The 22391-nt window shown below is 46.1% G+C and overlaps 1 protein-coding gene across 1 annotated transcript; it reads right to left on the bottom strand.

The window, feature by feature from the left end:
* Positions 1-2809: 2809 nt before the first annotated feature.
* Positions 2810-4814, bottom strand: LOC119393030 (glucoside xylosyltransferase 1-like). Its single transcript, XM_037659887.2, has 2 exons — positions 4499-4814; positions 2810-3048 (listed from the first exon to the last, which is right to left on the bottom strand). Exons 1-2 carry the CDS (start codon positions 4790-4792, stop codon positions 2872-2874), a joined length of 471 nt encoding a protein of 156 aa, XP_037515815.1. The 5' UTR covers positions 4793-4814; the 3' UTR covers positions 2810-2871.
* Positions 4815-22391: the final 17577 nt, after the last annotated feature.

Below are 22391 nucleotides of genomic sequence, written 5' to 3'. Positions count from 1 at the left end.
CTGAAGAACCTTAAGAAGACCTATTTTGATGACAGGCAAGCAGCCGCAACTGCTTGATCCAAAATACTATTTAAAAAAATCATTCTTATTCAAGGGTTCTTTCACACACTTCTTTGATTTAGAATTAGAAATCTGATTCTTGTTTGAAGGTGACCTATTGCGTTTAGGAAGCCGAGCATCCATATCCATATCCTGAATCTTTTGTGAGCTAGACTCACACAGACATTCTTGATCAGTGCTTTGTGAATTGGAAGGTCGTTTATCATTATGTCTGGCAGCTTCTGATTGAAACGCAGAGGAAGAATGAATTACACTCAAAGGGTTCCGCATACTTTTGGCTAACTGTTCCGAAACCGATTCAACTACATGGATCTTAATTGAGCCAGAGTGTCTGCTAAATTAATTAGCAGTTTTTCTAGTCACTTTTCTACTGCTTTTTCTACGATCGAAGTAATGGACTGTGCCACTGATGCATACATAGCGAGAGGCTGACGGGCTGTAACTCCTGCATATCCTTGGGTCCTGCTCTGAACTTCAGCTAGAGCTTCTCTGCGCGAACATCGCCTTCTATCCATGACTTCGAGAACCTGCATTTCTTTAGCCCTAGCAGGACAATCGGGGTGATCGGCCGGGCGATTAGTTTGGCATAGGGGGCATGACTGAAGATCAGATTTGCAGTCGTCAACACTATGTTCAGACCCACATATACGGCATCTGACATTAGAGCGACACCCGTTAGAGCTGTGACCACATCGCCAGCATTTGCTACATTGCAGAGGTCGTGGAGCAAGGGGTTCAACCCTGTAGATTAGGGGCCATGCCTTCATCTCTGATGAACGCGATGTCCCTGCAAATGTAGCGATAACTGTCTAGGTGGGAATCCGCACATTATTGGATTGCCTGTTACAGCGGTACACCGAAACTACCCCTGCATCTGCAAAAATGTCCTAGATTTCCACCGGTGTTAGGCCAGCATCAACTCCATGGGCCTGGCCTTTGCAACAAGCAAGCTGGGGAGGAATGACGCAGCTCACCGGATGATTGGCAAAAGAGGTACACTTTAGAAGATCTTGGATACAGGCCTGGTCTGGTGAGCAGCAAAGAATGCCGCCGCGTCCAAACTGCCGGACCTCGGTAATCTGGAGAAAGTGAGGGGTCACCGTGCGAAGCTCAGTCTCGATGGACTTGGGGTTCTTCATCCGAATAACTCCACCATTCGTCGGCAGCAAAGCAACAGGAACGCTGTTGATTCCGCTACGCAGAAAGAGCTCCAAGGGTACATCCTGAGAGGGAATAGATGCAGACCAGAGGGAAGCCCTCTGGCCTGGGGATGAGACCGACATCAAGAAAAACCTGAAGCTACACTTAAATGCGCGATAAACTCAAAGCAGGCGGTACCCACGCAAGAAAATTAAAAATAACCGCCGGTTACAGAACCTATAAAGCCCCCGTAATCGACTTCACCAACGTAAGAACGTTAGAACGATGCGATGCACGATGGCCCTTGCGGTGGGACCGCGTGCTGCGCCCAATTAGCAGGAAATCGTGGACACGCTGTCGTCTTCTTTTATTGCAATCACATGTTTGCACAGCAGTTGCTGCTGTAAGCCCCGTTGTTGATCAAATTAATACAGCGGCAGTGGAACGCCCAAGAAACATCACGCACGTATATAAAATACAGCGAATCCTCAATTGCGGTTTGCGCTTACTATCAACTGTTTCATCATTTCCCACTCCAGTTTTGAGTGTTTTGAGTTCGCGGTACAAATTTCTAAGCATTTCCTAGAAATTTCGTCTCCTCGCCCGCTAGGCTGGTTGCTATGGACTGCGTGAATTTAAGGCGGCAGCTTTACCTCGTGAGAGAATACCTAACTATGACGTATTTATGAAATTGTTTTGCTCGTTATAGGCGAAAGCAAATAACACGAGGTTTCCAAGGGAACATGTACCATGAGCAGGAAGCAGACGTTTATACTGAGCACTAAATTTTGAAATATTCTTCAATGTGGCTAAATTTAAGGTCACAAGAATAAAAAGAAATTATGGTAGCCTCGCACCAGTGGTGCCAAGCCTGAAGGAAGAGCGCAGCTGGGCGGCCTTCCTTGTTTATCTTCATTTTTATCTTTATTTCTTCTTCTCTTTATTGCTCTTTCTCTCTGTGTATTGTACCTCTTTCTTTCGCACTGTATCGATTTCTTTCTCTTTCTGGCTCTACCTTTCTTTCTCCAGTTTCTTTCTCTCTCTTTAAACTCTTTCTTTCCCTTCCTTTGTTTCTATTTCTTTCTCTCTATGTTCTTCCGTCTTTTTATATATTTATGTCTATTCCCTTTATTTATCTCTACTTTTCTCTTCCTCTTCCTTTCTATCGCTTTCTTTCTCTATAATTTCTAACTCTTGCCTTCGACCTCTTACTTTGTCTTTCTCACGTGTCCGTTTTCGCTTGGCACTCGCACCTACTGTACACGGTAGTGGGGCTCGCTCAATTCCTGTGGCGCACACCTATCTGAAGAGTTTTTCACGATGGAGCACAAGTTACCGATAGCTTAAACAGCTTGACTGCAATGAGATTGAAGAGAGCGCGTTCCGGTTCATGACGGTGATAACGTTTTATGACGGAGCACAAGCAAGTACGGACACCTTCAACGGCTTCGCTTTAAACTTCACGCAGAACCTCCTTTGGGAGTTAGGGCCTAAGTGATGCGTAAGCGTTGCCTTTTATCGTAGGTACCCCGTTTCGGGTCCCGGGGAGCCGAAACGTCTTTTTCCGTACTATTTTTCGTCGTTGGTGTTCTTTTATTCTATCACGCAGTGTGTGACACAACGCCGCCACCAGGAAACGTCACTACAGCCGCGTGGAGATGCCCTCCGCAACTACGTTTCGCTCGCGGACGCAGCTTGGGCAGTTATGTTGTCCACACGACTTGCTGACAGCCGAAGCGAATGTAGCTCCTTCCTTAACGCTTCTGTGCACGCCGTCAAAGTTGTCCTCTGTAGGCTTTTGTTGAGAGGAAGAATGAAGTCATCCACGAGTTTTTGTCCAAGCTTGAACTGAAAAGATGTCAAGAGAATGAATGAGATCAACTTTACTTTCCTTGAGAAGGGGACCAAACGCTAGCATCTCTGTTCCGGAAGCTTTTCCTACGTTGTTGAATTTCGCGCTACTTGGCCAGGAGTGAACAGAGGCCGGCTTGGTATTACGAAGAAAAGGTTGTTTGCATTAGCATGACATTGTGAGTTCGCAAAAGTGCTACGACACAGTGTTGGCTTTACGCTTATACGATTTAGTTATATGTTAGTACCCAGTCTTCAACCGCCATAACGTTAAGCGTTATGATGGGTGAAGATTGCGTGAGAGGTTCATAAGCACTATTAGCACTTACAGTCCATCTACGATTCCGTAGTCGTCTACACTTGAAACTTCATTTAAGGGAAACCGATTTTAAAAGTTCCCGATATAACGAAGAAATTTCCACTCACTGGCAGGAGCCCGCAGGGTTGAATGTTTTCATCGACCCTAATTATTGAAACTAACTAGCCACCACGCCCGATTTAACGGAGTTTTTCCTGAAATCAATGAACAAAGGGTGTTTTTCGAGCGTGTGGTCCAACCCAACTAGTACTATCGCGTTAAAACATCTAGCCACCCTAGTCACAACCCTAGTACTATTTTGACGAGGCTGCACGCCGGCCCATGTGCAGGACAAGCGACTCAAACAGTCGGTAGCGCTGCTACGTACTAGAATGCGCTAAGTGGGGGCGGTGGTTTAATGCCGCTGTAAATGCTCTTCCAAGAACACTACGGTGGTTCTTTTTCGTTATTTCATGGTTTATGCAACAGATGACACTAGTAGTCTCCTCGCAACTATCGTTGGCCTGGAGTTCAGCGACAGCAGCCCATAGCAAAAGGATCACCATCACATATCCTGCTGGGCCTGTTAGCCAAATAGCTGCAATGGTTCCCTCAGACTATGCATATCGGCATCCTGTCATGGCTCCACGTGACCGTCTACTTGGCCTGCCTCGTCCGCCTACGGGAGACCTTACCTCCGAGCCACCCTCACGGACTTTTCACATGAGCAGGCATGCATTAGCGCAAATCCAATGCCGCGGTAGCTTTCGGATATCGCTACATTACAATTATCGATATCGAAGGACTGAGAAGTCTCTTTCCGAGTATTACGAACTTCCCCATCTAACGAAATTATTCGAGCGTGGTCATCACTTCGTGAAATCGAATTTCTAATATACTTGTATTTGGTTTGCGCCTAAATACGAAACTCACATTAACCATTTGTGTTTTAAACATATAAGCCTTTTGGTTCCGACGTCACCATCGCCACATGTTAATGACGTAACAAGGACGAGGACATCCGCATAAGCAACAGAGTTACAGAAATGCCGGTTTGGAACACACTGTGCGTATATGACGAGTCCCATGATGGAAGTATGAAAAAAAAAATGTGAGCGTGTTTGCGTTTTATATTGATTGTTCACTTACGTCCCGCATAGCTCGATGGAGAGTGACAAAGGCCGGCATTGGGTTGCTTAGAAGCATTTTGCGTGAGGCGTGCACCACTGCGATTGGGCCGTCCGCGCATATGGCGTCGCCGCGGCAGTGGTCTCCACGGTAGTTCCAGCGGCACGTGAAGGTGAATAACCCTAGCGGATATCGGGCGAACACGATGTTCAACAGGTCCTGGTCAACCCATGGAATGCGGCCCTTGAACTCCTTGTGCAGCCGCATCAAGCGGTTCTCCAGGTGGAAGGCACGCATACGCGTAAGGTTCATCATCAACAACCCAGAATTCAGTGCTGCACAACCAAAGAGAAACAGAAGGGACGTATTAACGATATTTTGCCCCGTATGAGCAACTACTGACAGATACAGTGTACCAGGGCACTACGCGTGCAATTTCTCTGCTAAGATACACCAGTAGCAAGAAGGAAAGAAGTGTTAATTTCAAGGGCTCGTTTTCTTTGTTATACACAGTATTAATGAGAACTAACAGACAATAATGCCAAGGAAAGTATAGGGGATGTTTTTAGTAGTAAATGTAAGGTAATTGTGAAGAAAGGAAAGTGGACGAAAAGATAGCTTGCCGCGGGCAGGGACCGAACCTGCGACCTTCGAATAACGCGTCCGATGCTCTACCAACTGAGCTACCGCGGCGGCCATCCCCCCGTCCACTTTATAGGGTATATATGTGCATTTAAACGTGAGAGCGTCAGTCAGCGCCGCCAGTAGCCATGACGGCGAGTGTGGAACACTCTTTTTCTGCCTGTTGGCGTCACGTAGCACGTGAACTTATCACGAGCTGGCAGCTGACCAATAATCCCTCGCATACTACCTGAAAGCATCAAGTCTGCCAGAACGAGACCCTCGCTATGAATGAAGGAAAGAAGCGTTAATTTCAAGGGCTCGTTTTCTTTGTTATACACAGTATTAATGAGAACAAACAGACAATAATGCCAAGGAACGTATAGGGGATGTTTTTAGTAGTAAATGTAAGGTAATTGTGAAGAAAGGAAAGTGGACGAAAAGATAGCTTGCCGCGGGCAGGGACCGAACCTGCGACCTTCGAATAACGCGTCCGATGCTCTACCAACTGAGCTACCGCGGCGGCCATCCCCCCGTCCACTTTATAGGGTATATATGTGCATTTAAACGTGGGAGCGTCAGTCAGCGCCGCCAGTAGCCATGACGGCGAATGTGGAACACTCTTTTTCTGCCTGTTGGTAGAGTTGGTAGAGTTGGTAGAGCATCGGACGCGTTATTCGAAGGTCGCAGGTTCGGTCCCTGCCCGCGGCAAGCTATCTTTTCGTCCACTTTTCTTTCTTCACAATTACCTTACATTTACTACTAAAAGCATACCCTATACATTCCTTGGCATTATTGTCTGTTAGTTCTCATTAATACCAGTAGCAAGAGGCAGTCAGTTTCGAACACCCATAATACGGAGGCTTAGCATCTGCTTTGGTCGGGAATTGAAGTTCTCAGACGTAATCCTTAGAAACAATAAGCTTTACATTGCGGCAAAGTTTATTGGCAATATAACATTCTGTTCCAGTATTGCATTGATTACGGCCTTTTTTCGAAATATAGGAGCACATAGTTCTATCCGCAATGATACGCAACGTTTTTTGCCACACTGACAAAGACGCAAGACATCTCCTCGAGTGCCCGCGACAAGATTCTGCGATGCGAAAGGTAAAAAAAATGATGTAACTTTCCTAGATTGTGGACCGCTCTTTGAATATGATAAATGACTACGGTCAACACTGCGCCTAGTACCGTGTTATGTTCCTTGGTGCGTGTTCACTGTTTTGGGTACCTTGGTTTATTCGCTGATTGTGGCATTACATCTTTCAGCATAAGAGGAAGAAGACGCCAACATCTGTAAACCGTGTCAATGAAAACACCCAAAGTACAGAAATCCCTTTGATGGAAGAACTTCTAGACAATTTTGTCCTAATAAGGCATTTGCGGGGGGGGGGAAGATACCTGCTGTATTCTGGCATGTCGATCAAGCAGAATCGATGCCTGCGCACGTATATATATATATATATAATATATATATATATATATATATATATATATATATATATATATATATATATATATATATATATATATATATATATATATATATATATATATATAGACATCCCAAACTAGGATGATTCGCAGAAGACATAGAAGCGCTCGAGGGACCTATAGAAGGGTATTGTGCGTTTTAGTATTATTTACATAAAATATTTCCTTTGTTGAAACAATGCTTGATAGGTACTGTACATTAGCCACACAGAAAATTTTACTGCCTCCTGAGCAAAGCTTTTATCACCATTGTTTCATTGTTTACGGATCTGTCTTAGCATGAGTGGAGAAACAACCTATAGGTGTACGCATCGAAAAGTAATAAACATTAGCTTTGTTAATGCCACTATTCACATTATTCTCGTATGTTCTTTTCACAGTTTTCTTAATCAGTCTAAATAATAACTGCGTCAGGAGGAAGCTTTCTTAGCAATGTAACAATGTTTATTTACAGTTTGCCGTTATGTTCTCAGGAAGAAGTTAAAAACTACCCATGTCATTGAACGAGTTTGAAATGGATGGTAGGCCACTGATTAAGACAATTATTTTAAACAACGCGAGACCCGTTTCCTTCTTTAAAGCAATTGTATTTTAACAGCGGAGTCGCGAAAGCCGGTCGTAATGTGTCCAATGCGAACAAGAAACCTTGGGCGGGTATGCGCCACATGAATTGGGCAAGTTCCACTACCGAGCACAGCAGGCGCGAGCATTGAACAAAAACGAACACGTGAGAAGAAAAGGCAGAAAATAGAGAGAAATAATGGGAATAAATGCATAAAAAGTAAGAAATACAGAGAAAGACATAGACCGAAAAGAGATAGAAACATACAGAAAAGCGATAAAGTAAAATAGATCAAGAAAGAAAGACAGAAAGAGGAAACGATAGAGAGAGAGGGAGAAAGCAAGAAAGAAATGGAAGAAAGAGGAAGAAAGATCGAAGAGCGAGAAAGGGAGAAAGAAAAATAAACAGATACAAAACATAGATAGAAAAAAAACAGAGAAAAGGGAAAAGAAAGAGAAACGAGGAAGGCCGCCCAGCTCCGTCTTCCTTGAGGCTTGGAAACATCGGTGCGAAGTTGCCATAATTTCTTTATGATAAACATCATATTCTCTATCAGAATACCATGGGTTGAAAACATCGAGTTGTTTTGCCAGTTGTAAAAGTCTGTCGTCATTTGATCTCGAAGTAAGCCGCGCTGACAACTCAGACACAGTGAGCACTGAATCCTCGACCACGTAGGGAGCATATTATACCTTGTGCAAGTCATGAGTAACATGCTTCGTACAATAAAAGTGCGACACTGCTGGGCTACGCTGTTCCATTGTAGCTGTGCTCTCCAATGCAATTTGACGCAACTATCCGATATAGACCACCACCGTGCACTGGCTGTGTTTACTTGTAATATATCACTTCAGTAGTTTAAAAACAGCTGCTCTTACCGAACGGCTTCACGAACGGGTGGAGCGCCTTTTGTAAGTAGTAGTTGTTTTGTAAGTCCTCGGTCTCTGGTGCCATGCCAGCCATCTGCCATTCATTCATGGCGTAGAACATTCTCCAATAGTCTTCGATTGGATGTACAAATATCACGTCTGTGTCGGCGTACAGGACGGCATCCACATTAGGAAGCATACTCTGTGAAAATAAAGTTAACGTAGTGCGTAAAAATACTGCGTCGTAATAACTTCCAGTGGGTCGGTCGATTTTTTGACTACCGTGACGAAGGGTACATTACAATACGTTGCTTATAGGCTAATGCAGTATATATACATTGGCATGTAAAAATGATCGTTGATCCTTCCTTCATAGGAATCATAACACAAAAGTGAGAGAGGAAAGGTGGTTGAGCTACCTTTCTAGAGCACTTGGTAAACTCTCTTGGGACGACTACTGCAAGTACCCCCAACGCCATAAAAGATCATATTTTTTCCAAGTGGGGAAATAGCTATTTTGTCATTAAATCATTATTTATTATTCTGAGGAGAAGGGATATACTCTAACAGTTCGGCGTCGCTCTCAGGACCCGAACTCGTCAGGCCTAACGGACAAGTAGAGATGAGGAGCCGCAGCAGATATAACAATATTTATACACATGATGATTAAATGTTTTATAACAATGAAAAGGCAAGCTCGAATCCATCGGTCGGCAAAAAAGTGGAGCCCACTCAGATTCACTCAGACTCAGACTCGCACCTCAACTCGAGTCATAGTGAGCGTGAGTGAGTCGACTCATGAGGGCGTTATCGTAAAATTAGCTTTTACGATCATGGTTTCAATGCTCTTTAACGCCAATAGTTCACATAACAGGTGCTCTACGCGGCACCTTTTGATCTCGTACCTTCAAATGCGAGTTATCAGTGGTTACAAATCCGTAAGGATATTTTTATTAAATACATGATTCACAAGAGATATTTTCATCAAGAAATTCCCGTGAAAGAGTTTGAGGTCAAGGCACCGCTCCGCCTAATTCAGGCCTCTGATCAATAAATATTGAGGTGGCGTATGAGTACTAGTGCGTTGAAATATGTGCGTAGTTGTGACTAGAAGCGTGAGCCGATATCACGCTGATATTAAGGCTAAGATGATTGAATAGGACCACTTGTTGGCAAACAATTATGAACTCAGTGAGACTCACTCAAGAACTCGGCCTCCAACGCGGAAGAAAATTATTTTAGTGGGTGTTTCTACAATAAAAGCCGTATATTTAACTTCAAATCAAAGAAACAGTTTTTTATGGAAGGAGGGCGACGTTCAAGGTACGAGAAATATACGTACATTTATTTTCCTTTCATGAACGTGTTTCAAGTAGCGCATGTAGTGTATAGGCAGCATAACCGCTGGTCGTTAAGAGTAACAGAGTGGATTCCAAGAGAAGGCAAGCGCGCGAGCGGGATACGGGGATAACGTGGCCGCAGCAAGCACAGGACCGGGTTGATTGTCCAAACATGGGAGAGGCATTTGCCCTGCGGTGGGCGCAGTCAGGCTGCTGGTGTTGCTGCTGCTGCTGATGATGATGAATATCTCAAGAATTAACTATGGTGATATCGTATAAAAAGGGAAGCACTTCAGTTCATGTAACCCAAAAAGACTCTACTTGAGAAGAAATTTCAGCCATATAAAATAACAGAAAAAAACAATAACAAGAAGAAAAGCTATCGCCTCCGCGGCACCTGCAGTTCAGCCACAAAATAAGATGTACAAGTGGCCTTCTAGGTATAGGTCGGCAAAAAATGTGGAGCTCACCCAGACTCACTCAAGAAATATATTTTGCGCTTAGGGCTCACTCGGACTCATGCTCACCAGAATTTTCTTCTGCCGAGCTCATTCGGACTTATACTCAAGAAAATTCTTCGCAACCGAACTAACTTGGTCTCGGACTCATCAAAATAACACTGACCCGGACTCACTCACACTCTGACTCAAGCCCGATCTGAGTCTGAGTGAGTCGACTTGCGTGCGTTTGACACGTATGCTTCTAGGAGCCCGCTGTGAATTCTCTTATGGCGCCTACTTCAAGTACAGAGCATAGATTGCGGTATTTCAAAATGCGCACATCTCTCCAAATGCTGTTAGGTGTGCTTTCTGATACTAAACGTATCTTAGAAGGGTTGCGGCTTGGGCTAGTTGGTAGGTCGTCAATTGTTATAGCGAAAAAGGAGAACAAAGACAAGCGCTCGTCTTCGTGTACCTTTTCTCTTTGTCCAGCTTTCGCACTAAAACAATTGACTAAACGTATGTCGTGTAGTACATACTGCGTGCCTGTTAGGCAACATATGCACATAATGTAGCTTCAGACATTGTTGATGCTGTGGCCGATGATGATGATGAATTAATGCTGAGCGCGTTGCTATGGCTCGGCAGCTTTAAGCTACCCCGCCGTTCACGTAATGTGACACCTGATGCGATTCTGCGCTTCTGCCACGCAATATTTCAATAATTGCTAACGTGACTCCTCGTCCGGCATGACGCGTCTGTGGGAAAAACGCGCTGCGGCGTTCAAAGGCGCCCGAGAAAATACACGCAAAACCAAGAATCCCTGTCGATGAGCGTGTTCTACTTCCCCGAGAACGTGTTCTCGAGATTCTTCCTCGCCGTTGCCGAAGTCATTTGATGCAAGTGACTTTGACGGGTTAGATTCAAACAATTTACAATATTCTTCGCGCCCGACAGTGCACAATCGCCCAGCTCGAACGGTCATAACTGTTGTAGCGGCCTTGTTACTTCCATACGTCCTTCTAAAAGTATCGCATATGCTATAACATGAATAGCACCAGATAAGTACGGCGCAGTTACTCTACCCACTTTCCAAAAGGTATGGCCACCTTGTGTCCCTTAATGGCGACTACATCGTTAACCTTAAACTAGTTGCTAGGCTGCACTCCCCTGATGGGTGCACTTCTCAGAAGGTATTCTTTATACCAACGCCCCCAAACATCATTAAATATTTGATCCCTGTACCTCTAATTCGTTACATTTAATGTATCAGTGTGACTTCCGGATGTTTTAGCAGTATTAGAACTAGGTGGCGCAGTGGATCTCCCATCTGTTAGAAAATGTGAAGGCGTCAGTAAAAGCTTTTAAAAGTGCGAATTATCCTTTCCCTAAATCCACCCTACCACAGAGCACATTCTGCAATGAATTTCCAGGTACTGCTATAGTAGAGCAATTGTCGTGCACATTGAAGTTGCGCGAAAGTTTCTACGTCACTTTTAATTCCCGACTGGCAGCAAGAAAGGCTAAGGCATTGTCGAAATAATAGAACACTGGGCAAGCCATATCGCCACACAAACCAAGGAAAACCCAATAATAATGACCCCGCTACATACCTCTAAGTGGATAGCCCGAACTACGGCACACGTAAAAATGATGATGTATTGCCACGCCAGCTTCTCTTGTATTTTGATGTATTCGGGTTTGACCAGCAAGGACGGTTAGCAACGCTAGACGCTCACCGCGCTGCAATGTTCGAGAAGCTTCGCGATTGTAGTAGATCACTTTGTTAAGATTGCGCGCAGGACGCGAATAGTCTAGATTATTGCAGAGCAGGCGCGACCACCAGTGATAAGACTGGAAAGCTCGATGCGTGATGTATAAAAGACGGCGCGTGCCAGCCATGAGCAGTTTACCGAAGGCCGACGCCTCTTCGCCGATATTAGTGTACAGCGTGTATTGCTGTATTTTGAGTTTTCATTTCCCGGCCACAATTTCGACCAAATAAAGAGTTTCACCTTGAAAACGCCGACTGCTGTCTTCGTCGACATCACGACCCTGTGACAGTATGCTTTCACAGTATTGGTTCGTTCAACAAAAACAGAGCCGCCAAATTCGCCCTCAACGTGCGATCTCCCCAGCCTATCGGTCGGCAGCAGTGCGATTGGGGCTGAGGTGGATTGGAGCTTGAAATTTGCACAGACTTTGCCCCTAAGAGCACCTTTTTCACACAATGGTGGCCCTTATTGACCCCAAAAAACACTCTCAGATCTCTGCAAAGATGTCGTCAAGCTCGCTATGAAGCAGGCGCCGGTGCGTGCTGTCGACGTTGAGGTAAGTGGCTGGAGCAGGATCAGACACCTCACGTCTTCTGATGCCTTCAAATTGTGAAGATATGTCTTGATCCTCAAAATCCCGCGATTGTTCAGGAATTAATGCAGTTCGCGAATGCAGGGACGCCTTTGGCATGGTTCTGTCCTTTGACAATGTAAAGAGTTCGATGCCCAATGCTAGAGCCGCCTCTATGGGGCCTTTTAAGTGCGGAGCACTCTAGAGGGCCGGGCTGTCGTACGCTGTCGGACGACCGCCCGATGTAGCACGCGCTGTAACTTTAGCGTTGTGTTCCGTTTCGATGAGTGCTCCCTAATGTTTTTTACACTGAAGCTGGCGGATGATAACATTACGTGACTTATTACAGCATGCTAAATATACTCACCGCTTTCACATATATGCCTAATTTATGAGACGTGAGGAGTCATGTAAGCAAGAGGATGGGAAAGGGAAGTCAGGGTAAGAAGGAAAGATGTGAGGGTGAGGAAGAAGGAAAGAAGGTTGGGAGAGGTGGAGGAAGAGGGTATGCTGTCATCTCACGTCGTCGCTTGGCGTGACGCAGGGAAAGCCATGTGTAGCATAGCCATGTATAGAAAGCGGGCGGGAAGGGCTAGTGGGGGTGAGGGGGAGTGATGTGAGTATGTAGAGGAAGGAAAGTAGAGGTCAGAGAGTAAATCATAGCATAGCCATGATAGTGTAGTATAGTAAGGGCGCAGGCAAGGGGAAGTGAATGTGAGGAGGAGTAAATAATGAGGGGAGAGGGTAAACATAGCATAGCCATGTATGGCGCCGCGCAGGCAGACCCATGTGTAGCATCGTATGGTAAGGGTGGGGGAAAGGGAAGCGAGGATGAGGAGGAAGGAAAGGAGGAACACAGAGGGTGAAGCATAGTATAGAAACGCATGGCGTCACGGAGGCTAAACGATGCATAGCGTAACCACGTCAAGTACGGTATGGCAAAAAGGCGGGAAAGGAAAGTGAGGGTGATGAGGAGGGAAAGAAGGAGGGGAGAGAGTAAAGCATATCGTAGCCGTATATAGTATAGCACGGCAAGGTGGTGCAAAAGGAAAGTGAAGATGAGGAGGAATGTGAGGGTTGGTAGGAAGGAAAGGAGGAGGGTACAGTTTAGCATAGCCATGTGTGCTGCAGTATAGCGAGGGGCGAGAAAGGAAAGAGAGGGTGAGGGGGTGGGAAACAAGTGGGCGGGTAGAGCATTGCGTTGCCGTGTATGGTACAGTGTAGCATTGGGGTGGGAAAGAGAATTGAGGGTGAGGGGATTTGAAAGCCGGAGGGGAGGTATAGCAGAGGAAGAGGGTGGAAATGGAAAGTGTTGGTAAGGAGGAGAGGTGTGCGGATGAGGAGGAGGGAAAAGAAGGAGGGGAGAGAGCGCATCACAATTGAAGGTTTCCTTTGATGCCATAGATGCCAAGCAGGCTGCACGTTTGGAATGCCAGAGCTTGCTAACCCGTGAACACGGGCGTCGCTGAAGGGCAGGCGAATCACTGCTCCACACTTCCTACAGCTTTCACGTTGAGTGCGACTGCATACATCTTTAAGGCGAAAGCCTTAGTTGTCTCATGAAACGCAAAAATTGACGTCGGTGTCCAGCGGCGTCGGGGACGAGTGATGCAAAATATCATCAAGTATCACCATATAATGTCGTATTGGCGTCATAGATCGCAAAAACGTGCGACAAAATCATGACGTCACTGTGGTGTCACGATATGTAACTTAACCTGATGACGTCATCACACGATATCACCGCTTGGTGGGAGGTGGACGGATCACGGAGGCAGCGCAAAATAAGTTGAGGTACCTTCGATCCTGGGGACAGTGGCGTGGCAGGATTAATGCATCGACTGAGAAGAAAAGGAAGGTGGAATTTGCTTTCGAGTCGTGTTAGGTGAATGCATCAGGGACCCCGCGATAATTTTTTCGATTGAAGTAGAGTAGCCGTGTCGCCCCCGATTGTCTCGATGCAGATAAACCGCTTCTTCTTGACCTATGTTCCGTGCTCGCTGCTTCCCTCACACGATAGACAGTTTTGTCGGCTATACGAAGCGAAAAAATTGCACCTACGTCGACATTGATCGCAAGAACGCACACAGGGGGAATAGGGGAAGACACAATGCTAGGGTGGTAAAAGGCGCTTAATTCAAGAGAAAGGTAGAAATGTAACAAAATCTCACACGGTCCCTTACGCGTTCGCCTAAGATGACTCGAAGGCGATAGGCATTTTTGTCTCTTTAAGGGAAAACCCTTAGATGCCTCATAAAAAGCGAATACTGACCGTCGACGTCGGCAGCTGCGTCCCGCGCCGGCGGCCTCAACACGAGTGATGAAAAAAAATCAACAGGTGATGACGTCACCATGCGATGTCATCATGACGTCACAAAACTTGAAGTCGCGTTATGACGTGATCACCTGACATTGTCTCTTGGTCAAAGCTGGCCGATCACGGAGGCAGTAAAAAACCAGAGGATGTGCAGAAAGCTTTTGGAGGGGGGCCAGACACAGGATAAATATGTCGATTGAGAGGAAACGGAAGATGGCTCTCGCCTTCTTGTCGCCTTAGGCGAATGCATAAGGGTCCTTATGAGTTTTTTTGCTCGCAGTTGATGTATTGATCTTCCGCCGCCCCCCTCCGAAAGCTTTCTGCACCCAACGCAGTATTGCATTCCCTCTGGGATCGGAGGCATTGCAAGCTTTCGCAACCTCACCTGGTTTTGCACTGCCTCCGTGATCGGCCCACCTTTGATCAAGCGACCATGTCATTTGGTGACGTCATCGAGTGACGTCCCGCTATGTGACGACATAGGGAAGTAATGGTGAGGTCATATGGCGTTGTCATGACGTGATTATTTCTTGCATAACTCGTGTTGACGCCGACTACGCGGGACGACAACGATCAGTTTTCGGGTTTTTGAGGCATCTAAGGCATGCCTAGTATCTAAGGCATGTGATGCGGTGTGCCTGGTTCATAGTCAATATAACCCAATGCTAGAAACTCCCGTTGAGGTAAGGTTGGCGACTGGCAAAAAGGGTACAAAGACGGCATGTAGAACAACACATCTGCGCAGTTCTTGGCCAGTTTGTTGAAATGTATGTAATGTTTTGTCCTGAATGGCAAACTACAGCATGATAAAGTTCTTTGCCTGCCTGCCTGATAGTCCACATATCCCTCCGACTCTTAGTTTGAATTTCGGAATGAATCACCGGTTCATCGCGGTCATTCTTCCTTTTATTCAAATGCCAACGCCTAGGGTGCCTCATCAAACGCGAAAATTGACTGACGGCTTCCCACGGCGTCGGCCTCAACACGAGTAATGCAAAACGTCATCACGTCACGGGGTCACAATATGCCGTCATAATGACGTCACATATCGCTGATGTGTGCGACATCCTCATGGCGTCACTGTGACGTCACATAAAGTCACGTAATCATATGGCGTCATCGCTCGGTCAAAGGCGATACTCTCATGGCCGATCACGGAGGTAGAGCAAAAGCACGTTAGACGCAGAAAGCTCTCGGAGGAGGCGGGGGAAGGTCAATACATCGACGGAGACGAAAAAGGAGGAGATTGCTTTCGCCTTGGTGTCGTCCACGGTGTTGTGTCGTCCTAGGCGAATGCGTAAATTGCCCTGTGTGCTTTATTGTAAATCCACCGCTTTCTAGAAGTGTGAAATTTTCACCATTTCAATGAAAAAAACGTGGTGGCACCAAATTTAACCACGAAGGGGATACACCTTTAGGTTTGTACATACCGGTAAAAAAAGCCTCTGTGTAGAGCAGGGCCTGAACATTGCCCTCCAATCGCTCTCCTCTCCATCGGGAAACCACAATGGCATCACGTCACAGCTGACCCTCTTCTTCACACTCTCTAGCCACGATGAGTACTTGAGGACGGGCGGGTGTGTCAGGCGAAGAAAGCAAGAAAGAGAAGAGCTCATCAGAAATTAAGAAAAGTTTAGGCAGTCCTCACATAGTTATAATTCTCACCGCAATCTCAGTCAGCAGCGCACATATGCCTAGTTTTAATGGACCCTTCATCAGGTTTGATCATAGAAATGAACAAGCCCGGCAGGTGAGTCACTCAGAGTGATTGTGCCTGCAAAGTATCAAACGGCTAAGATGGACGCAAACTTCGAAAGTTCAAATACGTATCCCTGCACTTTTGCTCTTGAGGGATCCGCTAGTACGGCGAGAATCAAGGTCGCCCGAACAGCTGCATCTACGTTGTGCCGCGTGATGTAACGGAGGGGAGAGTAAGGTTGTACTTGTGCCTACCCCACAAACCCCGTCTTCCTAGCCCTGCTCGCAGCGAAGCTGTAGACATTTTACGATGTAATGAGACCCTGAATTAATCCCAATTAAGTGGTAAGTACGAGCATGATAGTTCCTTTAGAACAATGCGTCGTTACTACGTGCCCACTGAACGTCACTTACTGCAGACCTATACGCACTTTTCTGTGCTCACCATTTTCACTAGGTTTTAATCAATTATTCACGCGGCTTATTCAACTGTTTCTTCACTAAACGCAACCCTCAATAACCTATCTATCCTATACAGTCATTACCTTGAAGCATTACCACTTTTTTATAAGGGTTTTTCTTCATATATCGGAGTTTCGTTACACTTTTGATTGTGCTATTTTGGGTCACGAGAGGTGAACCTCTCCGCTGAAGCATTACGTTGCTGGGATCGGGCACCACAAAAAAAGGGGAGGGTTACTAATGATCACAGAGAAAATATGATTCTATATCTCAGATGCATCAGGATGTCCAACATACTTTTTAAAGCGTAAGCATTTCTATGCAGACTAAATGTGAAAACTGTCAGTCACTCCGTCTCTAATTATCCCCTAAGAAAAAAAAAGAGTTCCTTGACTCTTTTTTGAGAGTTCTGGCTTGCCATATATATGACTCTGTCCTGTTCTCTTTTAAGTGGCTTGCTATGGAGAGGTCGAGGTTTATATTACCTCGGCTACGCCATTTCTGTAAGTTCTGCAGCGAAAAAAACAAGGGTTACCCAAAATAAAAATTTAGCGACAAAAAAAAGTCATATAGCACACTGAAACAAGTTAAAAATATCATGATAATGTACAGTTTGCTTGCAGAAGTTCACATTGCAATTAGGTGTACACTCGCACACATTTATAGTTCTGTGCACAGTATATGGACTAACACATCATCTCGTATATAGCAACACATGTCTGTTCATCACAAGCGCTTATCTAGTCCGGTGTCCGCTAAGAAGTCTTTCAGGAAGATGTTAGCCTTCTTCTGAAGATGCATTTCAAGCCACGGTCCAAATAACTTCTGTAAAGTGAGGCGGCGTCTGTCCAAACTTGCTAGTTTTGTTATTTATTTTTCTCTTTCACTTGCGTACTTTACGCACTCCAAAAGAATATGCCCAAAATTCTCATCTTCGTGACCACAGTAGCATTCCGGTGAGCTGGATCGGTGTATCTAGTGCAGGAAGCTGTTTCTATGAGCTACTTGCAGTCGAAGTCTGTGGAGTAACGGCTCTATGCGTAGTGGGAGATCTCTTTAAAGAGACACCTCCACTCTATTTCGACCTAAGTATGCTCTCTTCAGAGAGTCGTTTGACCCACAAGAGGGTTAACGCGTTCCTTTAAAGAGAGCCGTATAAGTGGCAAGCCAAAACTCCCAAAGAAGTGTCAAGTGACTTTTTTTATAAGACATTTCTTTCTTTGTTACCCAACATTGGCACATAAAACACAAAGAAAGAAAGTTAGAATAAGAACACACAAAGTAGAATGTACATTTTATGAATGCGTATTCAATAGGCACGAACAGCCTGTAGCGTAGGCATGCGTGCATCTTGCCGTCACTCTCCCTGGGAGCGCGGCTTCCGCGAAAGAAAGCGCGCGCAACGTTTTTTTAGAGGAGTATTGACACGAAAATTTTCATTTCTCGTTTTCTTGCGTCAAATGAAAGGCCAAGCCCTCAACAGCCTGGAAAATGTACTGCTAAGCGTGAGTGCACTCTGAAAAAGTAATTACAATATGTTTTTAAAAGCTAGTTTCGGTTCCTACTGTACCCAGAGTCGCAACGAGGAATGAGCGTCGCGTCGCGTGTTCGCGCAAGACATCGTGACGTTTCCACGGCCGCTCCACACCGTGGTTCCGTTGGTGACGCACAAGCGGTCATATTGAATGTTTTGGCGACGCACAATCGGTCATCTTGGAAGTTTTGGCACCTGACGGCATTACAACTAGCAACACTGCTGCGTGAAGTCAACAGAGTTAGTACTGCAGAAGTGTAGAAGAGTTAGTACTGTGGCCTGAAGGGAAGCTGGTGTAGATGTCGGTAGGTTCGCCATCCGAAAACTGACTTTAATATCAAAATAAAATATCAACATTTGCTGAGCTTCGCACTTGCTCAGAGCCGTATCGTATACAGGAGATTGGTATAGAAGAGTAAACTCGCCTTAGAAAAATGATGTCAGTACTCCTTTAAAGGGACCCTGAAACGGTTTTTTGAAGTTTTGTCAGCGTTTAGGCAGGGGCATCCCCAAATCATTCGCACCAGAAATTAAGCGACACACTGTCTACCAAGGCCGCTACGGAATTTATACCTATACCCTCCTCCTCACCACTGCCTTGCACCCTCAACTCACAGACACCCTAACATCGCCGGCGATCGCAGCGCTCTCATGAGCGCACTCGACGGTTTGAGCTTCGCCCAGTCATGGCCTCAGATATTGTGCGCCGACGGGTTGCGCGCTATCTCGGAGGCCCAACAAAGACGAAGCTCGCGGAGTGGTTGATATCTGGTCCGACAGGTGCCGCCACACTACCAGCAGATCTTATTATATTCTGTACGGCGACAATCTGCAAAAGCATGCGGACAAAAACGATCACCGATAAGCGTAAACTCGGGCAATGTGGTTGTGTCTTCAGGGGTGAAGTTACAGCCACAAAAACGTGGATCGTCGCGTTGAATGGATAGCGAGAGCGCGACGCTCATTGCAGCGACGAGCTGAAGGGATTCCACTCGCCAGATGCCTCACGAACATTGCACGATGTCGCAGCTTTGCAATCGCTAGAAATTGCTAGATATGTGGTACACGACACGGCTAGGGCAATTAATTATGTCCAAGAAAAGAAACCTCGAGATAAACATTGTCGCTCAGCTCACGTCAAGGCGGAGTACGTTGTAACACAGGCAGACGACGCTCGCTGCCCACAGGAGGTTCAGTGACGTGTACTGGACATATCCAATCAGATCAGCCGCCTGCGTGACGTCGCGCTTCCAATACGACGCGCACTGGAAGTGGGCGGTTTGAAAACGCGTTTGGCTGAGCCGCTGTGATCGGTGGCGATTCGAAGCTTCAAAGCCTTGTAATAAATTAGACAGTTTACGCACAGAGCTTAAATCGGTCTGTAAATGATCCTTAGGACTTGCTCTACCGGCTCAATGTGTTCGTACAAAATCGTCAAAACCGTTTCAGGGTCCCTTTAAGGTTACCTTGTTCTCATTCCACGCAAGTGTTTCACAATTTGCAGAGACCATCGTTATCTAGTGATGTGCGCGCCAAGCTCGTTCATTTGATGTCGTGACCTGTTGAGGGGATCTATACCAGAAACGCGCGTTGCAGTGCAGAGCTCATGTAGAGTGCCAGCTTTAATGCGTGTAGTATGTTTTTCTCGTGGTTTGAAGAAGCAAGGTTTTGGAAAACAGGCACGTTAGTGGGTGTTCACCAGACTAGATCGAAAGAGTGCGTCGCGAAAACGGATATGCTGGTCTGTTTTGCCACAAACCGCTCGAGTAGTGAAACGGTTACAGGGTTAAGTTTAAAAACCCGTCATGAATAAGATAGTGTGTTTTACATGGTAATGGTGATTTCAAAGCAAAACGAATAAACAAACAAGATAAATGTGGTCGTGGAAACTGAATGTGTTTTCTCCAAATATGTTTATCGGATATATCTGGTATATTTGAGGTTATGTCGTCAAGGAGTTCTCACAAGTGCCTGACTACATAAGTTTTCTTGGGACCTAGAATAAAGTAGGTCGGGATGCATTGCTTAGGAGGAAGGAAAAGCTAGAATCAAGGCTTTCAACAGCTGCATTACTCAGAAAGTGCTCCCGAAAGTTTCCGAAACAAGTGCCCTCGAAATAAAACTCTGTCATAGACGGAGGGTTGGACGGGGCAGGGGTTGTTCCTCTCTCTCCCCACCCCGCCCGAAGGAAACTGCCGGACTGACATCAGTCAGCTCCACTCCGTGAAAGGCGTCGAAACAGCGAAGTGATGCCGCCTTTCCTCAGGCTATTGCCCTTCTCTATTTTGAAGGTCTTTTCTAAGTGTTTCTGTGTTGTGTCATTGTTCTACATTTGTTACTCTAGGTTAAGCTGTGTGGTGGTGGTAGTGCTTTATTGTACTATTGCACCTGCTGTCGCCCCTTTCGTCACGTATTACACTTCGCTCCTAAGCTTCGACAGTTTACACAAAGGGTTTCTTTGTTCTTCAGGTTGAGCCACGTGGATACCGCACGACAACATGCTGACTCACGTGGCACATTCCATCCGGCCACTCGCCCAGACACCTTAGTACTGTCGCGGCCACGCTGGAACGCAAACAGCGTCGCGAGCGGTGCTGCTGTGCACGACATTCCCGCCTCGCCAAGGAAGTTTATCGAGGCGTTGTTGCATGTAACACGCTCTGACCATCCCAGCGAGCGCATAACGCCGCTCCTCACCTTCTCCCCCTCCTAGCGAGCCTCTCCCTCAACACTCTCGGCCAGGCGCACCCCTTCCTAACGAGACTCACTCTCGCCACACCGCAAGGCTACGTGAGCCAGTGGCGAATCTGCGGGGGTACCAGCTGTGCGCTGTGCGGGGCGACTCGAGAAAATCCACGGACGTGGCTAGCCCCGTAAACATTTCCGCTGTTAACCCTTTCAGCCCTGGCGTCCTCAGTCGAAGACACCACACGAAATTTCGCCTAGCACCTCGGAAATGAAACCAAAACTGCTCATTCTTGGGGCGGTACTTCTTCAATGATCCCCAGAGCGATCGAGACCACCATTGTGGCATTTCTGCCGAGCTGCTAGCCACAAAGAGGAAGAAGTTTGACCGAAGTCATGGTTGACGCCGAGGCGGGTAAGCTGAGGCTGGATAGCGCCGTTTTTGGAACGAAGTCCCGAAGTTGTTTCGAGGACTTGCACAATGCCACATGCAACGTCGGTTCAGTTTTTGTGTACTGTAATGAGTAGCAGGAACAAAGAAGCCATTTTTTTCATTTCACGGTCACTGAGCCGTGATGACCTGAGCTGACGCCATGCCTGGAAATTCATAAATACTTAAGCCAGTGACTCATTTTTTTGTGTGGTTGTCTGAGGTCCTAATTACCAGAAAAGGACGCAAAAATCTTCTCCGACAAAAATAAAAATCCAGGGCCTAATGAAACCGAACTTGTAGAAGACTCGGCTGATATATGTTTGCGTGCTTACCTCTTTTTGCATTTTTTTCTCGTTCGTCTTATCTGCGATGATGATAAGGTGCAGCCTTGTCGTCGAGTAGGCTACGGCTGACTTGACAGCCACGATGCCGACATCAAAATGGTTCTCGCATATTACGTACACCAGAGTCATTTTCACACTGTAAAACCAACGTGACGTTAGACGCAAGGTTCAGCTTCGTGTCGATGAAATTAGGCATATATGTGGAAGCGGTGAGTATATTTAGCATGCTGTAATATGTGACGTAATGTTATTATCCGCGACCTTCAGTGTGAAAAACATTAGGGAGCACTTAACAAAACGGAGCACAACGCTAAAGTTACGGCGCGTGCTACATCGGTTGTCGATGGAATATAAGACAAAATGAAATTGACGTACGCGGTTGCGTTACGTATTATAACACAGTGAATGCTTCATTTGCATAGGCCTGGTCAATATTCCTTCAAATGAAACCTGGACGTATACGTCAGACTTTAGAGTTTCGCAAGATGCGTCGCGCCACCTGTCGAAGCAAGGAGAAAAAAATTGAGCGGCGCAAGATCCCACTCGCTCGCAAAGTTTACTGCGTAACCAGGTGCAACTAGCAAGTGAGAAACAACGGCCTAGGCTTAATATATTGCGTGCGCTTTGCGCATTTAACACTCTGAAAGATAGGAGTGAATTTCGCTCCGCTAGTCGGACGCGCCACCGAACCGCATGACCGCATGAAGTGGTTGTTGAATCACTCATGAGAACGATGTCGAAAACAAAATCAAACGCGACAGCTCCG

Source organism: Rhipicephalus sanguineus, chromosome 5, assembly GCF_013339695.2.
Source record: "Rhipicephalus sanguineus isolate Rsan-2018 chromosome 5, BIME_Rsan_1.4, whole genome shotgun sequence".
NCBI classification, from domain to species: domain Eukaryota; kingdom Metazoa; phylum Arthropoda; class Arachnida; order Ixodida; family Ixodidae; genus Rhipicephalus; species Rhipicephalus sanguineus.
Note: the sequence above shows the minus strand (reverse complement) of the source record. Positions and strands in the feature narration are given on the sequence as shown.

Bases quoted from the DNA above. Each gene is read 5' to 3' on its own strand.
- LOC119393030 (XM_037659887.2), bottom strand. From the start codon at position 4,792: ATGATGAACCTTACGCGTATGCGTGCCTTCCACCTGGAGAACCGCTTG. The intron at 3,049-4,498 runs GTAAGTGAACAA...ACATCTTTTCAG, and splicing joins TCCATCGAGCTATGCGGGAC to TTCAAGCTTGGACAAAAACT.